Source organism: Coffea arabica, chromosome 7e, assembly GCF_036785885.1.
Source record: "Coffea arabica cultivar ET-39 chromosome 7e, Coffea Arabica ET-39 HiFi, whole genome shotgun sequence".
NCBI lineage: Eukaryota > Viridiplantae > Streptophyta > Magnoliopsida > Gentianales > Rubiaceae > Coffea > Coffea arabica.
Genome location: NC_092323.1, coordinates 3560282 through 3579092, shown reverse-complemented (window position 1 = coordinate 3579092; position 18811 = coordinate 3560282). Strand labels below are relative to the sequence as shown.

Below are 18811 nucleotides of genomic sequence, written 5' to 3'. Positions count from 1 at the left end.
TTTTTATATAATTTTAATATTTTTTATTTATTAAATTTCTTTTAGTTTTATTAAATAAACATGCAAGTGCTTTATACTCAGGATTATCACCAAAAATTGGATTAACAAATAAAGAAAAAGATAGATATACAATCATGACTATAAAAATTGTTAAAGATAATTTTTGAATCTAAGACTCCGTTTGGATTGGCTATTTTTTCAAAAAATAAGTTTTTCAAATACAATGTTATAGTAATATACAATAACTCAAAAAACATCCCATCCATATTAGTATATCAAATATTTCAAAAAAATTTTATAGTAAAAATTTTTCATATACACTACTATAATAAAATATTTCAAAAATACCCCCCAAAAATAGTTAATCCAAACGGAGCCCTTGCTATTTGAGCCCAATGGGTACCCAAGCATTTTCCAAAATTTCTCATCAAATAATGGGTACAATTGGAATTTGTCCCATTTTAAACCCAATATCAAATTCCAATACCCATCCCGCCCAAAGTCTCAATGGGCATGGGTAACCCATTGGGGTTTGGGACAAATTGCCACCTCTAAGTATTACTATATTATATAGATATGGACACTAATGAGGTTAAGTAAAGTGAATGCCTAAAACTGCAGAGAGTTTCTTCTTTTCGTTTTGGGCACGCGATTTTGTTTTCCAAGACTAAAAACTTGCTTCGACACTCCTATTTGACCCATTTTATTCACGAAAATTATCCCAGTCTCAACTAATTACACACCGTATGTAGATAATACGTACAAACTCAAATTTACATCTTCCGGATTCTTTTGTTCAAAACTCAAAAACACACAGATTTGGGATTTCGGAACGAAGTCAAGGGTGGTTGGGCAAATCAAGTGGTCTACTATTTGTATTGCATTTGCTGACAGGAGAGATATCTGAACTTTGTCTTGTTCTCAGGAATTAAAAACAAGAAAGAAAAAAAAAAGGAATGCACAAAAATTAAACGCGAGCTCCAACCTTTTTTTTTTCAAAAAAAAAAAAAAAACGAATTGAACGTTCACATTTTGATACTGTGGATGTGGCTTTTTTTTTTTTTTTTAAAAAAAAAGGAAAGTCAACTAAGTGATAACTGGAAAAGGAATGTGGAAGTGACTCGTCCATCTGCCGGTACTATAATCTTGGAAAAGGACGTAGTGGTAAGTGCAATAATCAATGCAATGAAACCAGGCAAGCGGTCCAGCCCTTGGTGCCCACCACAAATCTCAAAAACCAATTATGTCAGATTAACGTAAAATATCAACATTTTAATTTACCAAGCGCCCCCCCCCCCCTCCCCGGGGTCCTCCCCCCTCCGGAAGTGTAAAGGCGTAAACTTTCTAATGGACCCACCTTTTTCATTTTTCTCATCTTTCTCAGATTTATCATTGCCCCCGCTCCCCGATAGCTATTAACTACAGAGAATAGAACAGAATCTTCTATTCCCTTCAATTCTCCTGCTGAGACTGAGAGCATCATAAATAAATGATATCCCCTGCTGCTAATATCATCCGTTCATAATTGTAGCAGTTTCTCTGGTGAAGGTGTCACACGACTCACTAACAAAGCAACCAAACCTCCCTCCCTCGGCGGGTGTTCTTTTTTTTTTTTATTATTTATTTACCTTTTCGCCTAGGCCTGGTCGCTGATGGGTAACTATCTTCCCCCCTGAATATTTGCTTTCAAATCTCACCAGCCCTGAAACTTCTCCAATTAGGTCGGATTTCAATGTCTCCTGACTCAGATTTTGATGGGAATGGTTGAAGTTTTTTGGGGATACGGGGTTTCTGGTTCTTGTTTATAGGTATCAAGTCCGTGTCCGCTCTTGAATTATTCAAAGGAGCCATGAGTTCCATGAACTACTCCTGCTCTGTTTCCCCCGGTTTCTTTGCTTCCAACTGAATTTACTGATTGATTTAAAGCCCATGGTGACTGGCCTGGCGTTTACATCCTTTAATCGCGGTCCTCTTTCGAACAGTGATCATGGGTGCTTTCACCCAATTCCTGTACAAAAAACTCGTTCTCCTGGTGGGATCCTCTCTATTCTCTGTGTCCAGACTTCTGCTTCCTCTGTTCAGCTTCATCAGCCCTTTTCTCTTCAGGTATTGGAATACTAGATCTTTTGTCCCCTTGCTTGTTTATCGCATAGTTTTTTCATCGATTAACGTGATTTCGTATTGGATACCATTACAGGTTGCATGGCAATGGCAGCCCTTTGAGGCAAAAATTTGAGATGAATTCAGCCGAGATTATCGACCAGAAGGATTTCAAACATGTGCCGTCAGAGCCTACATTAGAGCCCCAAACAGAGCCGGAGCCGGAGTTGAACGATGTTGGATTTAAGGAGCTAGAGACTGGATCACATTTCGAGCCGGAGAAGAAAGCAAAAACGGACGAGGTTGGGTTCACGGAATCCGAGGCTGATTGTGAGGGAGAAAATTTTGACACCTCTTTCACTTTCAGATTCCCTACTTTTGAAGAATACATCAGTAACAGTAAGAAAGAAAGCGCTGAACTTTTCAACTCTGACCAGGTCTCATCTACGAGTTCTAGTAAGTCCGATTTTTTCATGTCCTCCGAGAGCTTTAACGTCGAAGAAATTGATGCTGCTTCACATAAGCATTTCACCGTGGAAGCTGCAGAAACTTTTGAAGTGCAATCAAAGAAGAAGCCAGTTGACGATGGTCCGCGTGATGAAGAAAAATCTGAGGAAAATGAGGCCACCAGTTGTATACCACAGGAGACCGGCGATTATGATTTTCGCAATGAGATTCGCTTTGATTACACTGAGAGAGACTGCGTGATCGCAAGTGATGGCCATTCAGAGTCAATCAATTCTGAGCCCGATCAAGTTTCAGTCACGAGTGACTCGTACAACGATGGCTTTCTGTCCGACGAAGATTTTGGACAAGAATACAGCAGTGTTGTTGATCTCGAAGCCTCGATGGATGTCAATGGCGAGAAAGTCAAAACCACACGCGGTGAAACGGCAGACTTTGGGGACAAAGATGGGGAATCCGACGATTTTGGTGAAGAAGATAGTGACATATTGGGCGAACTTTCGAAGCTAGAGGGAGAATTACTTGAACAGGATCTGGAACGTAATCCAGATGCAGTGGCGTCGCGATTTTTATCCGAGGATGATTTTCGTGAAGATTCAATGGGGGCAGAGGCCGACCAAGATGATAAGCCATTGAATGGTTCTTATGACTCTGAAAAGGCGACGTCCAAGGATACGTGTGACTTTGAGGATCCAAACAAGTTGGAGACATTGTGGGAACATCAAGATTTGATTGAGCAGTTGAAGATGGAGCTTAGAAAGGTCAGGGCGACTGGTCTGCCCACTATTCTAGAGGATTCTGAGTTTCCCAAAATTACGGAAGACTTGAAGCCCTGGAAAATTGACGAGAAGTTCCAGCGTGAAGATTGCATGGGCGAGCTCCACAAGTTCTACAAGAGTTACAGGGAGAGGATGCGGAAATTTGATATCTTCAATTACCAGAAGATGTATGCAATAGGTCAGTCAAATTCTTCGACATCTTTTCTTCTATTTTAGAGCTTTTTTTTTTTTTAAGAAAAAAAAAACCCTATTCTCTTTTAGAGTTTCTTAGATTACTGGATTTTATAACAATTCATCATGGCCATAATTGCATTTTTATTCCTCTTGCTTTTCGTAGGTCCTTTGTGATTATTGCCCAACAGCCAATTAGCATCATAAGTCACAGCTGGTGTTATATAGAGTGCCAATTAGTGCTAATTCATTTTCATGAATAACGTTACCCACCGGCTATCTTTCTCATAATTCCGACCATGACCCACAAAATCAGGTTAGTTGGGGTCCCTATAAACGCAAAACTGATGGGTCTTGCTCAGTTGCAAAGCATATTAGTGAGATGACAGAAACAGCTTTTCTTTTTAGGTGTAAAAAGCCTTAACTTGTAGAAGAAACGTATACTGACTACTAGTTCAATTGACAATCCATGCCTTGTGAAGTAAAGTGATTTCCTTTTGCCATAGGCGTAGTCTGAAACCTCCTTTTGCCAAGGAATTCCCATGTTTTCAAGTCACCTCATAAGATGGTGACGGCCTCTTTTCTGGTTGGGCTGCGGATGTTTGGTTCAAGAAGCAATAGACAATTGAATTGAGTAATGCATGGAGAGCTAACCCATTTTTGTCCCTCACTTTTTAAGTTAGAAACTGGTATTTGCCTTTTGAATTGAAATTTTAGGCATCCCATTTAGACGATGTATTCATTCGACTGAGTGAGAAGCATGCACGCAGACGCAGTTACTATAATTTACTCTGTTATTTTTTAAAAAGAAACTGATTTGTTCCAACCACACATTTGTTTTCTAGCTCTTTAAGTAATCGACCACCACTGAAGTGGCTCAACGCATTACCCAAGTTGTCATCGTCCCTTGAACCAAACCAAACCATATCATTTGCCTTCGTCTAAGCCTTTCCTCCCTCGACAATAAGACCCTGAATCTAAAGTCTTATTACTTTTTAGCAGCAAGAGACATATCATGTTCCCATTTTCCTAGTCATTCGGTGGTGAGGGTTGTTGTCCAAATAAAAAGTAAGTAAAGCATTGAAAATCCATGTAGTAATTAATATTCATGAATAATTTTTAGCTAATGAAATCTTAGAACTAAAATAATACTGAAGAGCAGAGCATCTATGATTTTGTTCTTTTCCCCTTTCTACGCATTACCCCCGAAAAAAAAAAAAACCAACTAACTAATACAGTGGATTGGATTTACAGGTTTTCTCCAGCTGAAAGATCCGCTTGAACCAATCTCAAGTCCGAAAACTTCAGGTCCAATACTCAAATCCCTTCTTTCACAAAATTTTTGGCAACTCAAACATAAAAGCAGTGAGAATGAGCCAATGATAAAGTTTGTGAAGGAATTGCAGAGTGATCTGGAAGTGGTCTATGTTGGACAGATGTGCCTTTCGTGGGAATTCCTACATTGGCAATATGGGAAGGCCTTAGATCTCTGGGATTCTGATCCACGTGGGATTCATCGGTATAATGAAGTTGCCGGAGAATTTCAGCAGTTTCAAGTGCTCTTGCAAAGATTCGTAGAAGACGAGCATTTCCAGGGGCCAAGAGTTCAATGTTATGTCAAACGTCGGTGCTTACTTCGAAACCTTCTTCAAGTTCCGGTAATCAGAGGTATCTATAGAATCGCTATAGCTGATTGCAATGGCCAGTGAACTCTGTTTTATTTGTTTCATTGTTACGTGTCGTTACGAGAAAATTTGGGTAATCGCATCACACTCAACATGCATGTCATGTATTCTGATACTGCAGAAGACAACTTAAGGAAGGGAAGACGAGGAGAGAGAGCCGAATATGTCATCACGAGTGACATGATGGTAGAAATCATCGAGGAATCAATAAGAATTTTTTGGCGATTTGTTCGAGCTGATAAACATTGCAACGGCGCAATGTCTAAAGGTCATAAAGGAGCACCTCCAGCGCTTCAAAATCCTGGCGACTTGGAGCTTCTGATGGAGATCAAGAACATCCTTCAAAAGGTTCTATCTACGTTTAATAATAAGTATTCATTCTTAACTATACTTCAATTGCATGAGTGCAGCTTCATGGATTGAAATCGTAATTTCTGGAGAAGATGATTTGGATTCTGAATTGAATTTATTCTCAAGAGTATTAGTGGCTTAGCGGATGTTTTCATGAATTGATCCATGAGGTTGCGATAGTAAAGTGGTTCTTCTTTTTTTTTTTTGGCCCCCCCTTGGGGATGCAGAAGGAGAGGAAGCTTAAAGACGTGGTGAGAGGTGGAAATTGCATTTTGAGGAGACTTCGCAAGAGCAGAGAAGATGAATCAGATCATGTTCTTTACTTTTTCTCTCAAGTAGATTTGAAGTTAGTAGCTAGAGTCCTAAATATGTCAAGACTAACAACTGAGCAACTAGTATGGTGTCACAGTAAATTAAGCAGGATTAGTATTGAGAGTAGGAAAATACAGGTAGAACCCTCATTTCTGCTGTTCCCTTGCTGATAATAGTTGCTGCTTTATTATGTTTGATGTAGAGGAGAGAGAGACACTCTCAGAAAATTTACGTGGGGCTTTATAACCACACATGGGTTGCACAGATGGCCAACTCTACTGGTGGATGCAAATTACGCAACAAATTCGCAAAATAACACCCCCCCCCCCTTCAGCTAAAAAAAAAAAAGAGTGTCAAGAACTGATACTCGAACAATTTCAGAAAAAAATTCCAGCTTTGAAAGTACGGATAGACTATTAATTTGTACAATTTGAAACTATCGACTCAATATCGGTTAATTTCGTGTAAGTTGCCATTTATCTTCCCTTAACTTTGATGATACCGTGGAGTGTTATAGATGTGATTTGAACGCTTCTTTACAGAACGAAGAGCACACAATGAGTACTCCTTCAGCAATTTCATACATGATTCTTAAAACAGGTAGGTGTTCATATAGTTCTAACAAACCTTGTGTCAAGAAGGTAGTATTTCGATATCGAAACAGTGCAATTTTCAGAAATCAATACGTGTGGTTTTGCTCGAAACTTACTCAATAGGAGGTACCAAGTATCATTTCATTGTCATTGTCATGGTTAGCAGGCAGGCTAACACATTGTTAGTATTGGCAAGCCTGGAATCATTACTATTTTGACTCGGGTTTAAAGTTTTCTGGCAAGTTCCTTCAGAAAAAGTTTTCTGGCAAGTTGTGAAAGTTGATTTCTCAAGTCAACCTAGTCCCGCTGATTCTTCTTCATTCACATCCAACTAATGCCCAAGGGATTCTTCCTTGCGGGGTTATGCTGCAGACCTAGTCAACGACACAATTACATCGGCAAAGCTTCATGCACAGAATATCTTCCTCATCTAGAAGCTTGCGCGAGAAAATGTGTCAATCAGGAGGGGACTCGAACGGTAGGCAAAATTGTAGAAAACCGTTTTCGTTTCCAAACTCACCAACCCAGCCCCCAGGGGCGGGGGGACACACCACACCAACCTCACCCCTTCTTTTTCTTCCCCGATCATGGCCTTGTTTGTATCGTGATTTTTCACTAACAAAATTTTTTTTATGTTTTTCATGAATATATTTTTAATTATTTTTTTATCTCACCCACGTCAAATCGCTACAGTACATTATTTTATAAAAAATCCTAAAAATAGCAATTCAAACAGGGAGGGTCTTCTGATCGGGCGAATCTATGATTCGAACACACTTCAATATGTTTAATTCAATTGAATGCTAGTTCTTCTTCTTCTTCTTCTTTTTTTTTTTTTTTTAATGTATACAGCTTTTTGATCAACCTCACACATTGACATAGTGTTAAAATTGATGCTTTTATTTTTTTGGGTCAAATCTTAGCCCGTAAGCTTCCTAGACCCTTGCAATCTGAAACCGTCCCGATCCTCATTCATATCAATCACACTTATCTTGAAGGTAATTCTCACTTGTCAATTATCTTTTTAAGAATCTGATTCAGTCTAATTCAAAAAAAAGAATCTGATTCAGTCAAAGGCAATTATCTACCGTTTCTGTTAAAAAAAAAAACAAAAGAAAAGAAGTCAAAGCCAATTGACCCAGACGATAAACACGGCCCAAAAAGGCAATTGACCCAGGAGCCGGCTCCATGAAATGGATGCCCTTCTGCATACAAATGGCTGGGCAAAAAGTATATTGGGTCTTTGCATACGTAGCAACCCGTAGATAAAGGATGATCATTTAGTATCTATCCACCAAAAAGAACTCATCGCTCTCAAAAGTGGAGGGTCCATGCGTTGATGGGGTTTGCACAAATTATACCACACAACTGTTGAATTCGAATTAGGTAAATTCAAAAAAGAACAAAACAAAAATACTTAATTTTTTTTTATATACTTCAGATATGAATGCTTGATTTTAATTCAAATTTGAATTTAAAATTTAAAATTTATATATTTGTCATACATTCAACTGTCATGGTGCATAAATCATCATCAGTGCATACAAAATTTAATCATGTCAAAAAGAATTTTTTATGATTTTAAGTGCTTTTGTGTCAACAAATCATTCGAATCCACATGCTAGTTATCTATATTGTGCGTAATATTGTTATATAAGCCGCAATATTGTAAAATTCGACATCATAAATGTTACCTGAAACTCCATCCCCGATCCCCACCTCCCTCCAAATATATATATATATATAAATTTTTTTTTGAACAACACAAATATTGAGACCGTACCCTTCTTTAGCTAGACATCTTTTAGGACGACTAAAAGCCGGGAAGAAAAACCAATAATGTTAACAAATTTGGTTTAATTCATTTTTTCCCAATAAAATCAAGAGTCGAAAATTCAACCTAGCTTGCTCGGTCTTAACACCGTTACCCAACTAAATCGAGATGTCTACCTGGAAATTTGGGTTGGCTAGCAAATGCTAGTTCTTTGTATTTCCTTTTGATCTCTTCAATCCAGGCAATTGGAAACACAAATTTCGTGACATTTGTTAGTGGCAGAAAGAGTTGGGAGGGAGGAAAGAGGAATTCTCTTTAGAAATTGACCACGTAATATGTCCGTGACATATTCTTGCTAAAATTCGACTAGAACGACGAGTAGGGATCAAAACTGATAATTGTTTATTTGTTAGAGACTAACATCGCTTATTTTGACTATGAAGGACAAAATTTTCACATTAGACAATTGGTATAATTTCTCCTTATTAAAAACAATTTTACAATTTAAGTAGGTTTAAACGAATGTGACTCTAATCTAAACTGTCAGCTGTGAAATTCAAATATATTGTTTTCAAAATTTAAGAGCCAATTTGGATGGTACTTTTTGGAGAGTTTTTAGAGAAAAATTACTATAGCACTTTATTTTTTTTTGTAATATGTGATGTATCATGTATGTGAGGAAAATTGGTAATTGAAAATGTAAAAAAAAGAACAGTGGTTTATTAGAAAAAATTTATTTACTTGTATTATTAACACATTTTTCAATCATCTTTTTATTTCACATGCATCACATCAAAAAAGTGCTATAATATTTTTTATAAAAAATAATCTCAAATATTCTATTATCTAAACACACTCAATATCCTTACGAAAACCTAAAAAATTTTTATACAAAGAAATGCAAGATCAATTGCACATGACCCAAATTGAGCAACCAAAAACCTCCCTCGGTAATTGCAAGTGCAACCGCAACTGCAAGGCCTCCAATCCTGGAGTTGGGTTTGGGTTCATTTAAAATACTCAGAATAGAAGGTCTAAATTGTTGAATATATGAGTTTATAGGGGCGTAAAGTGAATTAGCCCCGAATTAGTGAGTCATTGAGAGCGTGGCTTCCGTACAGCCGTTGGATGTAGGGTTTTGCTGTGGGAGAAAGTCCATATAAATACCATATCTTGCATTTCCTCAATTTCTTTTCGTTTTCTCATTCATTGTTCTACTTACACTCCGAGAGAGGAAGACAGAGAGAGGTGGAGCTGGTGGATTGAAGGAGATGGCGCAGAGGCTTACGTATCGAAAACGGCATAGTTATGCCACTAAATCCAACCAACACAGGGTCGTCAAAACCCCTGGTATTGGTTCTCTCATGTCTCTTCCTGTTCCAAAACCCTAGCTTCAATTCTTAATAGCATTTCGTTCGTTTTTTTTGGGTTATCGGTTGTCTTTATTTTTAATTTAATTTTGGTATGTTAGCCGTTAACCTACTGATTTAGGTATAGAATTGGTGATACTGATAGAGTGATACGCTTGGTTTTGCCTGGGTCCCTACTGATTTGGAGTACTAGATTGGGGAGTGTCTTTAGCTTTTGACGTAGATTGGGGTTATTTAGATCCGAAGTTATTTGTTTTTGTTGACTGCAATATGTGGCAACTTATAATTTCTTGATTTTGTTAATAATGGAGTGTGTCAGCTAATGTGAGTTGTATATGAATGGGAATTTAGGGGGGAGGCTTGTGTATCAGAGCACCAAGAAGAGAGCCAGTGGTCCTAAATGTCCAGTTACTGGGAAAAGAATCCAAGGGGTACGCCATTCTCTTCCCTTCTTCCTTTGATTTCCATGTTTTTCTGTTTGCGCGGGTTAAAACGTGGTCGGTCACAGTTATGCTTCTGGTCCCATAATGTGCCTTTGCACACCTCTTATCTTTTGTGGTCGTGTTTGAATTATAAACCTGATTCTGTTAGTTGGGCTGGGGGTTTGACATTGACCGTCTGGCTAAGAAGTGTTGGAAATAATCTCATGTTATGAGAGATGATTATTTCAAGCTAGTGAAAGGTTTATTGCACAGATATCTTTTTTTTTTTTGAAGGGGGTTGCGGATTTGTGAATCAGTATGGTTAACCTGAATGGTACTAAATTATGATTGGGCCTTATGTTTCTCCAGCTCTTAATATATTTGTTTTGTGAACCTTTAATTGGTTGAGCCACAGTTGTGATAGAGTTACTTTGCATAAAAAAAAAATTAAAATCACTCCTTAAGTTGCAGAAAGATTATTTACCACAAATCACTCTTAAGGCAGATCAATACGAGCCTTGTAGTTAAAAACATCCTCAAGAAGTTGAAGATAATTATAGCTAGTGTGCTACTTGTAAACCTCGTTTGGTTTGGACAAAACCAAGACATGTATAAATCTCAATACAAGACTAAGTCCTTCATAAATTTAAATAGCCTGTGCTGAAATGGTAATTTCCAGATGCAAATTTGAGTTATATCCATTTATTACTTCTGCATTATATTTGTCAAGACCTATTGCTGAAAATATATTTGTTGTCTTTATTGACATATCTGTTCTAATTTCTAGGTTCAGTTTTTGATGTGTTGGGTATTGTTCTAATGTATTTTAAAGTGGTATTTACTGTTGTTAGACATTGTACTGATTGGGTTATTTAAATCATTTTTACTTTCACATGCGTGCATTTAGGAAGAGTGATAAAAGCTTAAAATGAATCTGGTATCATGCATGCTGTATCAGTTTGATCTTAAGTTGTTGAGTTTAACGATTTTTCGAAGTGTATAAAATGTATGAGATTTCGTGTGAAAAATTGGATATTATTCAGCTTATTATCCTACAACTGAAGATTCAATAAGACATGGAATCTAGCTTTCATTTTATCTGAACAATCCGTGAAGAACTACTGCAATTGACATTCTAAGACTCTCCATGGTATGATGCAAATCCAGTTATATTTGATTACTCTGTATTAGATAGCTTTTGACATTCATTGTTTGTGTGTTTCATGTTACCGCGTTGCTCCTGGTGGTAGTGTAATCATGCAAAGAATCTAGGGCATTTTTCATGTTTCTCTTGTGAAACAATGTCATTGATAATGTCAGACTGCGGTTGGTTAATTGTATCTATTTCGCTGTACTCTTGTAGATTCCTCACTTAAGACCTGCTGAATACAAGAGGTCCAGATTGTCCAGGAACCGTAGGACAGTTAATCGTGCTTATGGTGGTGTATTGTCTGGAAGTGCTGTCAGGGAGAGGTCTGTTATGGACATGTTATTATATACTCCTATTTCTTCAGAATGGTTGTACAAGTAACTAATCTGATTCACCCCTCTTCTCCTTGTAGGATTATCCGTGCTTTCTTGGTTGAAGAGCAAAAGATTGTGAAAAAGGTTCTGAAAATTCAAAAGGCAAAAGAAAAGCTAGCTTCGAAGAGTTGAAATGGAACAACTATTTAGCCGCAGTTGTTTTGTTTAAGAAAAATTTATGATATGTTTCAAAGTTTTATCTTTTGTGATGACGATGAAGAAATGTTCAATGATCGGTAATGGAATAGTTTGAACAAATGCTTCTTCAACTTTTGTTTCATGCTTCCGAAGTACAATTTATTCAAGAATCTTGTGGTGTCTATTTGTCTGATGTCTCCGAAGTTTGTTTTGCGAAAACTAAGTCTGGCTAGAAGATGCTTGAGTACTCGGGGAACCATTCTGGTGATCACAAATTATTCCGACTCCTGGGAACACACTCAATTTTGGGCTCCCGCTTGTCCGAACGTATGTAAATAGAACAATCGACATAATCCCATCTAGTATTCTTTCTGATCCGCCATTTCAATTAAATACATTTCACGTGATTTAGCTGCTAAATAAGGCTCAAATGTAAGACTGTCAATGAGGCTGGGCCAACTTGAGTTTGGCTCGTTTGATTCGAGAAAAAGTTTGATGAGCCGATATTTCAGTAAGTCAGTGGGCCAACTTGAGTTTGGCTCGTTTGGTCCAACTTGAGTTTGGCTCGTTTGGTCCGAGAATGAGTTTGATGAGCCGATATTTCAGTAAGTCAGTCTGAGTTTGGACTTAAAAAATTAGTTCGAATTAAATATGAGTTGAGTTTGGACGTCATTAGATTCAAATTTGATATAGGCCCGATCCTTTAATTACTTATACATAATGATATATGTATATATAATATTTATATTTTGATATTATATATAATTATATATTCAAATATATTATTACTAAATACTAAATATATATAAATTACAAAACATAAAAACACGTCTGAAAACTCCTCTACTAACTTTCTTGAGTCAATATTGGTAATGCTTAACTGAAACTCTTAACTTTTCTGATTGGTTGAGTAAATTTTTATGTTGGTATAATATTGGTTGATTTCTTTTTGCTCCAAAAATACAAATCATCAAGCATGTTTGGATTTTAATTACAAGGTTATGAAGAAATTCCAACCTTTGAAGATGTATTGACTTATGATCACATGTTTTATTACTATTTTTTCATGTATTTTGAACAAACTAGATATAAATATTGTTGAAAATTTTTTGATTTATGTACTTTTTAAGAACTATTACTCGTTCATATCTAATTTTAATGTTGTAGTCCTGCAAATTTTAAATTAATTTCACAACTTAATAATTATAGTAATTATATTAAGAAAATTGAGGAGTAATAAGTGAGTTTGAATTAAACCCAAATAAGGCTTAAAATCAGAATATTTTATGAGTTGAGTATGTTCTTCACATTTATTAATCCGAAACTAATGGCCCGAAACCCAAAAATATTATAAATTAAATGAAATGAGCCTGAACTTGTGAAAGTTTGGCTCATATGGCCCGATTGACAGGCCTACTCAAATGCTAGGGGCTTTGAGTCCGCTAATGGTGTCTGCGGATTAATAGTAGATGTTATTAAACCCAAAAGTGGATTTTATGTCAAGATTTTGAACCAAAAGTAAATTCTGTGTCAAGAATGGGATTCGAACCCATGCCCTTTCGGACCAGTACCTGAAACTGGCGCCTTAGACCAACTCGGCCATCTTGACTTATGGCTGTTGGTGTGCGACAACACAAAAAATGTCTTCGACCGTCTGTTTAGATAAAACGGGAGGATTTGGCTTTATTATGGTGAGCCACCTGTTTAGAGTTAGACCCACAATAGGGGGGTTTGACCTTTCAACACTTTCTACCCGTGGAAAAAGGCCAAATCCCGGCTCTGAGACCAACTCGCCCATCTTGAATTTCTGAGAAGTGCTGGACTTGCAAAATACACTCAACATAGCGTTGGTGAATAACCGGAAACTGTCTTAATTGATCGTGAGTTTTGCACTTTTTCTACTGTCTAACTTTAATTTGCTGAAGTGGTCAGCCAAAATGAAAAGAGGATCAGGTAGAAAACACTTTGGACTTCATGATGAGATGCTACTAATCATAAATTGAAGTTGAAGAGCATAATGCGACTTTTTCAGAAGGATCATTTGGTCATAGTTGACATCAACTCGGTGACGACACAATTAGAATTAAATGATACTCCTATAGTAGTATACTTGTTTTATAACTTGAGTGTGTAATAGAGATGTAACTCTCACGTATGTCAGAGAGGACCCGAAGCCCTATCTGTATAAGGTGCCTGAGTGTCATTTACTACTACTTGATTTACTACATAACCAGAAAAAGAAAGCAATATTTCACCAACTTATAAAGTAATTCGTTAGTTGGCTAACTGCATATTGCTCTGAACCTTTATTTATGTTTGGTAGTCGGTCAGATGCCCTGCTTCCCCCGACCCCTTTAAGATACGTTGCTGTGTTATGTGTTTGATACCTCATTCACCGTTAACCTTTTTAAACGTTCTTCTTAAACTAGTTTCGAGACCTTGACGACCCCTTGTGCAGAATTCTAACGGCCATCATATTTCTTGATTTGTTTAGAAACAGGCGTAATCATCGAGTAATTATCGATGGAAGTGATTGAGATGAGAGTCGCGGTTGCAAGGTTCAGTAATTTGCTTACTTTCTACAGTTTGCATCAATGACAGTATAAGAGCACAACAAAATGGACCCGTACTAAATTTAATTGTAAACTAAAAATAAAGCTAATGAAGCTACAGCATAAAGGTAGCGTCTTTTCAAATTTATAGACAGAGGAGATAGCTGAAGCCTGTACAGTAGTTTGGAATACAGACATAATTACAAGAAAGGGAAAAGAAAAAATTTTCTATGGTAGGGGATTGGATTAATACATTATAAGGTAAAATAGTTTCTCTTTATCAACAAGGCAGGATTATGTATAACACTTGTTTGCGGAGTAGGTAGTGGATATTTCACTAGGACAGTTTGAAGAGTCCCATGGCAGATTAGGCTTCCATACATCGGGTAGAGTTGAAGGCAAACTGAAAGGGAAACCAATTGCTCTCATGTTTTCCCATTGATTACTTGCATCACCGTCCCTTGGATCTTTTCTGAGCCCTCCTTCATCGTTTTCAATGCTTATACCTTCTTGCATATCTGGTGATGGGTTCATAGAAAAGCTGTTGAAATGGTGTTGAGATCCTTCAAATTCGATGCTTTCTGAGGTCTTATTGACATCCCCCAGGAATGTAGGGGAAAGGTTGAAAAGCATTGAAGGAACATCAAGCGAACACTTGTTTGGTGGTCCTGATATTTCCGAAGGTGGAAACATAAAGTTACAGGGGATATCCCCATTTGGACCAGCCAAAAAAGATGGTTTAGAAAGCAGTCCATTTAGGGGTTTGCACGAAGGGATGTTTAGGGCAGAGAATATGGCGGTAGAAGCCGATTGTAAGTCATTGTTAGTGTAGAGCTGCATGGTTGATCCACTTTCTGTAGCACAAGATAAATTCTCTGAACCATACTGAGCATATTGTGCACCTTGTGGGAAAATGTCTGGGGATGTTTCAGATACTGGGGCCATCCAGGTGTGAGAAAGAGCTCTATGAGCGAGCGAGCTAGTTTTCTTGAATATCCTGCAAATGGCCCATGAGTCCTGCAGATTCAAGGAGAAAGTGGGAATTTAGCGGAGTATCACTTGCACAGCAACTATGACTCTAAGTGGGTTTTGAAGGACAAGTTGGAACATGAAAATTGAAGTGAGCTTACATGCAGAGAAAGGTTTTTGTCTGCGAGCTTCTTGGGCGGTGCTGATTCCGAAGTAGTAGGAAGTCGAAACTCATGCATCATCCAATCAGTTTTTATTCCTTTGGCAGCTCTGCCCCTGTAGAAGACTAGGGACTTTTTCAAGCCGATGCATTTGGTGCCATCCGAAGAGTATATTGGCCTATCAGTCCCTGTGGCTTTCCAAAATCCAGCTCCTGTGACACGGTTGGGCCGAGCACTATTCCTATATTTCCGATCTCTTGGGCAGTAGAAGTACCACTCCTTCTCCCCACTTGATGCCAGCTCTGTTGCAAATTTGAGAGGAAAAGTAGTTTAATGGGTAACTCATTGCAATACACATCATATTAGCTTTTGAAAATGGAAGTTGGGTTGTAGCGATCGAGATATTTGTAATATTTCTGTGAGATGAAAAATGCAAGAGGATTTGTGAGCAAAATATCATTTTCTGTGACACGCAGTAGCGACTCGGAGAAGTTTGCTCTCAGAGAACTGGATGGCAGGTTGATAAGAATAGGGATTTGTAGCTGTAGATTGTAACTGTAAGACCTTATTCATGATTGCAAGAAATAGGATATAATAACATGAAAGGAACGAAAAGAATATCACTTTCAAGTGTGGAATTGAATAAGACGAACGAGGACAAAGGAGTTATTTTCCGTGTTCATTAAAGAATTCAAGGTGATAGAAACAAGGAGAAGATTAATTGGACTTTGAAGGAACCGTGATGGCCAGAGAGTTCATCTTACTTGGAAGATCCCATGGATCATATTTGTAGATATCCACTTGCTTAATCAGTTCAATGGGAAGTGATCTCTGCTGAATCTTTCGCTTCAGATAGAATCCAACAAGCTCCTCATCCGTGGGATGAAATCGAAAACCAGGCAACATAACATCATCGATCTTATCTCCATCGCCCTTGTCGTCCATGCTTCTGTTTCTCCTTTCCTTGATCTCGTCACCTAAACGGAAAACTTAAAAGAGGACTGAAAAAACGTTGGACAAACTGGGGATTGAGTTTTAATATGGTCCGTGTTCAAGATAGTTGAACCAATATTGAGGCCGTAGAAGTCTCAGTTAAGTATGTGCATCATACAAGTCATTTGCATGGGACAGTTGGTTCGAAGCCATTGTGTGCTTCCTGAGAAGTGGTTCTGCCTCCGAAGCTTCGGCCGCCTTTTTTTGGGTAGTTGTAGAGGAGAAAAACCCAAAGTCAAGTTGATGGACTTTCAAAGAAGCTCTCCCCCCTTTTTGAACGCAGGGGGGGTCCGTTTAAATCCAAATTAACGATCCCAAAAAGACTACAAGATGATGAAATGTGTGTGGAAATCTGCTTTCACACTTGACGTGCTCTTCCATTGGATGCTTCTTCTGCATATAAATTTTATTTTATTTTATTTTTGCCCCCCCCATCAAGACAAAAGGACAAAGCAACATTCTTACATCATTTGTTTTAAGGACTTTAATATCCTGTTTGCTTGAATAGTTTTTTGGATAGCCGTATACTGATAAAATTAATCACATCTTTAATAGCTGAGTATCACTATTAATCATCTACGCAGATCCTCTGTGGAAATTCCTGCGAAACCCTCACAGTTAAATTATCATGTCAGGATTGTCGGATCAAAATCAGTCGGTTTTTGTTCCGTTCTTCTCAGAACTTTCTGTTTCTTCATTCCCTTCTGCCCCATATGAAAACGTCACCTTCAGTGTGGATATGTGATCAGATTCGTCGAGAAATTATTAAACATTTGACTATCAAATGGCCGAGTATTGTGAAACCCGCTGGTAATTTAAGTGGGTTTGCAAGCCTGTTGGTAACTCGTCAGGGACGCTTAGGTGCGCAAAGGGGAAATATGATTGCAGCCTGCATTAGATAGTTTTAGTGAGCAGTATTTTCTTTTATGTTTTGTCTTTGATTATTGTCCCATGCACCAATGTTCTTGGATTGGAGAGCATCTCTTATCGTTCTCAAATGGTGACTCGGATAAGAACAATATACACGATATAATTGATTAAATTTTATGAAGGCGACTTGCTTGTTGGATTGTTAAAAGTCTAGGAACTGTAAGAGGTTCTGCTAATTATGGCCATTGCGTAATGCACCTGCGAGTATCAACCAGCAGGACCTCAACCGGAAGCCAACAAAGGAAATCAGTTCTACCTCTACGAGTCCGGAATTTGAGTACACTTTAATCCTTGCAACCACAAAAACATAGAGTCTTGAAATTTCTCGAACACTACCTAGTATGGAATTGGTTACCATATTATTTTCCCTAATGTAAATTTATGTTTTTTTTTTTTTTTTTTTTGCGTTTTAGGTCTTTTCCATCATGTATGTATTAGTGAGAGAGACTCTTTGATGGTAGACAAAGCAGAAAGCTTTAACTAATATGACCTGGTGAAAGGAAAAATGAACCATATAACCACATCAACGATGTTGGCTGTGATTAAAATAGTTACCCGCAGGCTTGGCTGTAAGAGGTCTCCAGGGTATCCTAGAATTCTTTCAATTTCTTAAGGTAGCTTTCTTGTATAATATTCTGGGATTACAGATTAATCCTTGCTTAAGGTAGCATTCTTGTATGTATTTAATGAAGATTCTTGGTTCTTGTCTGAACTGATTGTGGTGAAAAAAATCACCACGTCTTCAAGATTTATACATATTGCATAATCACTAGCTCTTCGAAAGCTGCGTTTATCTAGTAATAGTTTTCTTCTAGGATTCAAAACGAAATCTCTCGCTTAGATATTCCTCTCTTCAATGATTTTATACCCCACTACGAATTTGGGATAGTTGAAAAAAAAAAAAACTGTAAAAGCTTCTCCTGGCTCAATAACTCGTGCTAAGAATATATAATAAGAGATGAACAATTTGTAAGCAATGGGCATCCCAATTTAACTAGAGACCTGCTGCTCAGTGTCTTCCATACGCGTTGAATCAGAGAAACATGTTGTTACACTAGCAAACCACTTTGGTTTCTCCTTTTATAAAAAGCTCTTCGGAAGTATTCTGTTTATGAACCTTCATCATAATCTCTTAAAAGCAACCATAATATCAAACTTACGTGTTAATTTACCATTCAAAAACCTTATCTTCTGGGAAAGACTGTGACTTTAATGGCTTCTTTAATTAGAGATTTCGCACATTCCCATCATAGCAGAAGCTGATTCAAAATTTTAGTTCCCATCTAAAAGATAAAGAGTAAAACGCATGAATGCAACATGTGATAATTAAATGATTTGTTGGTATTACTATATCAGAAAAGACAGAGATAAAAAAAAAATGCAAGTCCTGATGAAGATAGCAGTTTTGTTGTCAACTACGCCCCTAAAGATATAGTTAATGTCCGTGTCTGTTTGAACGTGAAACTTCAGATCCTTTGCTCAGTGATTAAGGCATTCCAAAACGACAATAAGGAGCTGATCA

At 37.5% G+C, this 18811-nt stretch overlaps 3 protein-coding genes and 1 non-coding gene across 5 annotated transcripts; 2 read left to right on the top strand and 2 right to left on the bottom strand.

Annotated features, from left to right (window-relative positions):
- Nucleotides 1-1404: 1404 nt before the first annotated feature.
- On the top strand, nucleotides 1405-6127 carry LOC113699999 (uncharacterized). Of its 2 annotated transcripts, XM_027220390.2 has the most exons (5): nucleotides 1410-2106; nucleotides 2198-3522; nucleotides 4770-5183; nucleotides 5322-5548; nucleotides 5779-6127. In XM_027220390.2, the coding sequence occupies exons 1-5, from the start codon at nucleotides 1988-1990 to the stop codon at nucleotides 6031-6033; spliced, it is 2340 nt and encodes a 779-aa protein (XP_027076191.2). In that variant the 5' UTR covers nucleotides 1410-1987; the 3' UTR covers nucleotides 6034-6127. The 2 variants fall into 2 exon arrangements, with proteins under 2 accessions (XP_071915678.1, XP_027076191.2); XM_072059577.1 differs by lacking the exons at nucleotides 5322-5548; nucleotides 5779-6127 and having other exon boundaries at nucleotides 1405-2106; nucleotides 4770-4823; nucleotides 4952-5084.
- Nucleotides 6128-9417: 3290 nt separating this feature from the next.
- On the top strand, nucleotides 9418-11815 carry LOC140011168 (large ribosomal subunit protein eL34-like). The gene is made up of 4 exons (XM_072059699.1): nucleotides 9418-9580; nucleotides 9952-10031; nucleotides 11386-11495; nucleotides 11585-11815. Exons 1-4 carry the CDS (start codon nucleotides 9502-9504, stop codon nucleotides 11676-11678), a joined length of 363 nt encoding a protein of 120 aa, XP_071915800.1. The 5' UTR covers nucleotides 9418-9501; the 3' UTR covers nucleotides 11679-11815.
- A 1397-nt stretch (nucleotides 11816-13212) lies between these two features.
- On the bottom strand, nucleotides 13213-13293 carry TRNAL-CAG (transfer RNA leucine (anticodon CAG)). Its single transcript has one exon. It is a non-coding gene; the product is annotated as a tRNA-Leu (tRNA).
- A 1044-nt stretch (nucleotides 13294-14337) lies between these two features.
- Nucleotides 14338-16617, bottom strand: LOC113698705 (protein FEZ). The gene is made up of 3 exons (XM_027218611.2): nucleotides 16131-16617; nucleotides 15367-15668; nucleotides 14338-15253 (listed from the first exon to the last, which is right to left on the bottom strand). The coding sequence occupies exons 1-3, from the start codon at nucleotides 16309-16311 to the stop codon at nucleotides 14531-14533; spliced, it is 1206 nt and encodes a 401-aa protein (XP_027074412.1). The 5' UTR covers nucleotides 16312-16617; the 3' UTR covers nucleotides 14338-14530.
- Nucleotides 16618-18811: the final 2194 nt, after the last annotated feature.

Coding starts and splice junctions, on each gene's coding strand:
- LOC113699999 (XM_027220390.2), top strand. CDS start 1,988: ATGGGTGCTTTCACCCAATTCCTGTACAAAAAACTCGTTCTCCTGGTG. Junction 2,107..2,197: donor ATCAGCCCTTTTCTCTTCAG/GTATTGGAATAC, acceptor ATACCATTACAG/GTTGCATGGCAATGGCAGCC. Junction 3,523..4,769: donor CCAGAAGATGTATGCAATAG/GTCAGTCAAATT, acceptor TTGGATTTACAG/GTTTTCTCCAGCTGAAAGAT.
- LOC140011168 (XM_072059699.1), top strand. CDS start 9,502: ATGGCGCAGAGGCTTACGTATCGAAAACGGCATAGTTATGCCACTAAA. Junction 9,581..9,951: donor CAGGGTCGTCAAAACCCCTG/GTATTGGTTCTC, acceptor ATGGGAATTTAG/GGGGGAGGCTTGTGTATCAG. Junction 10,032..11,385: donor CTGGGAAAAGAATCCAAGGG/GTACGCCATTCT, acceptor GTACTCTTGTAG/ATTCCTCACTTAAGACCTGC.
- LOC113698705 (XM_027218611.2), bottom strand. CDS start 16,311: ATGGACGACAAGGGCGATGGAGATAAGATCGATGATGTTATGTTGCCT. Junction 15,669..16,130: donor TGATCCATGGGATCTTCCAA/GTAAGATGAACT, acceptor AATTTGCAACAG/AGCTGGCATCAAGTGGGGAG. Junction 15,254..15,366: donor ACAAAAACCTTTCTCTGCAT/GTAAGCTCACTT, acceptor TTGAATCTGCAG/GACTCATGGGCCATTTGCAG.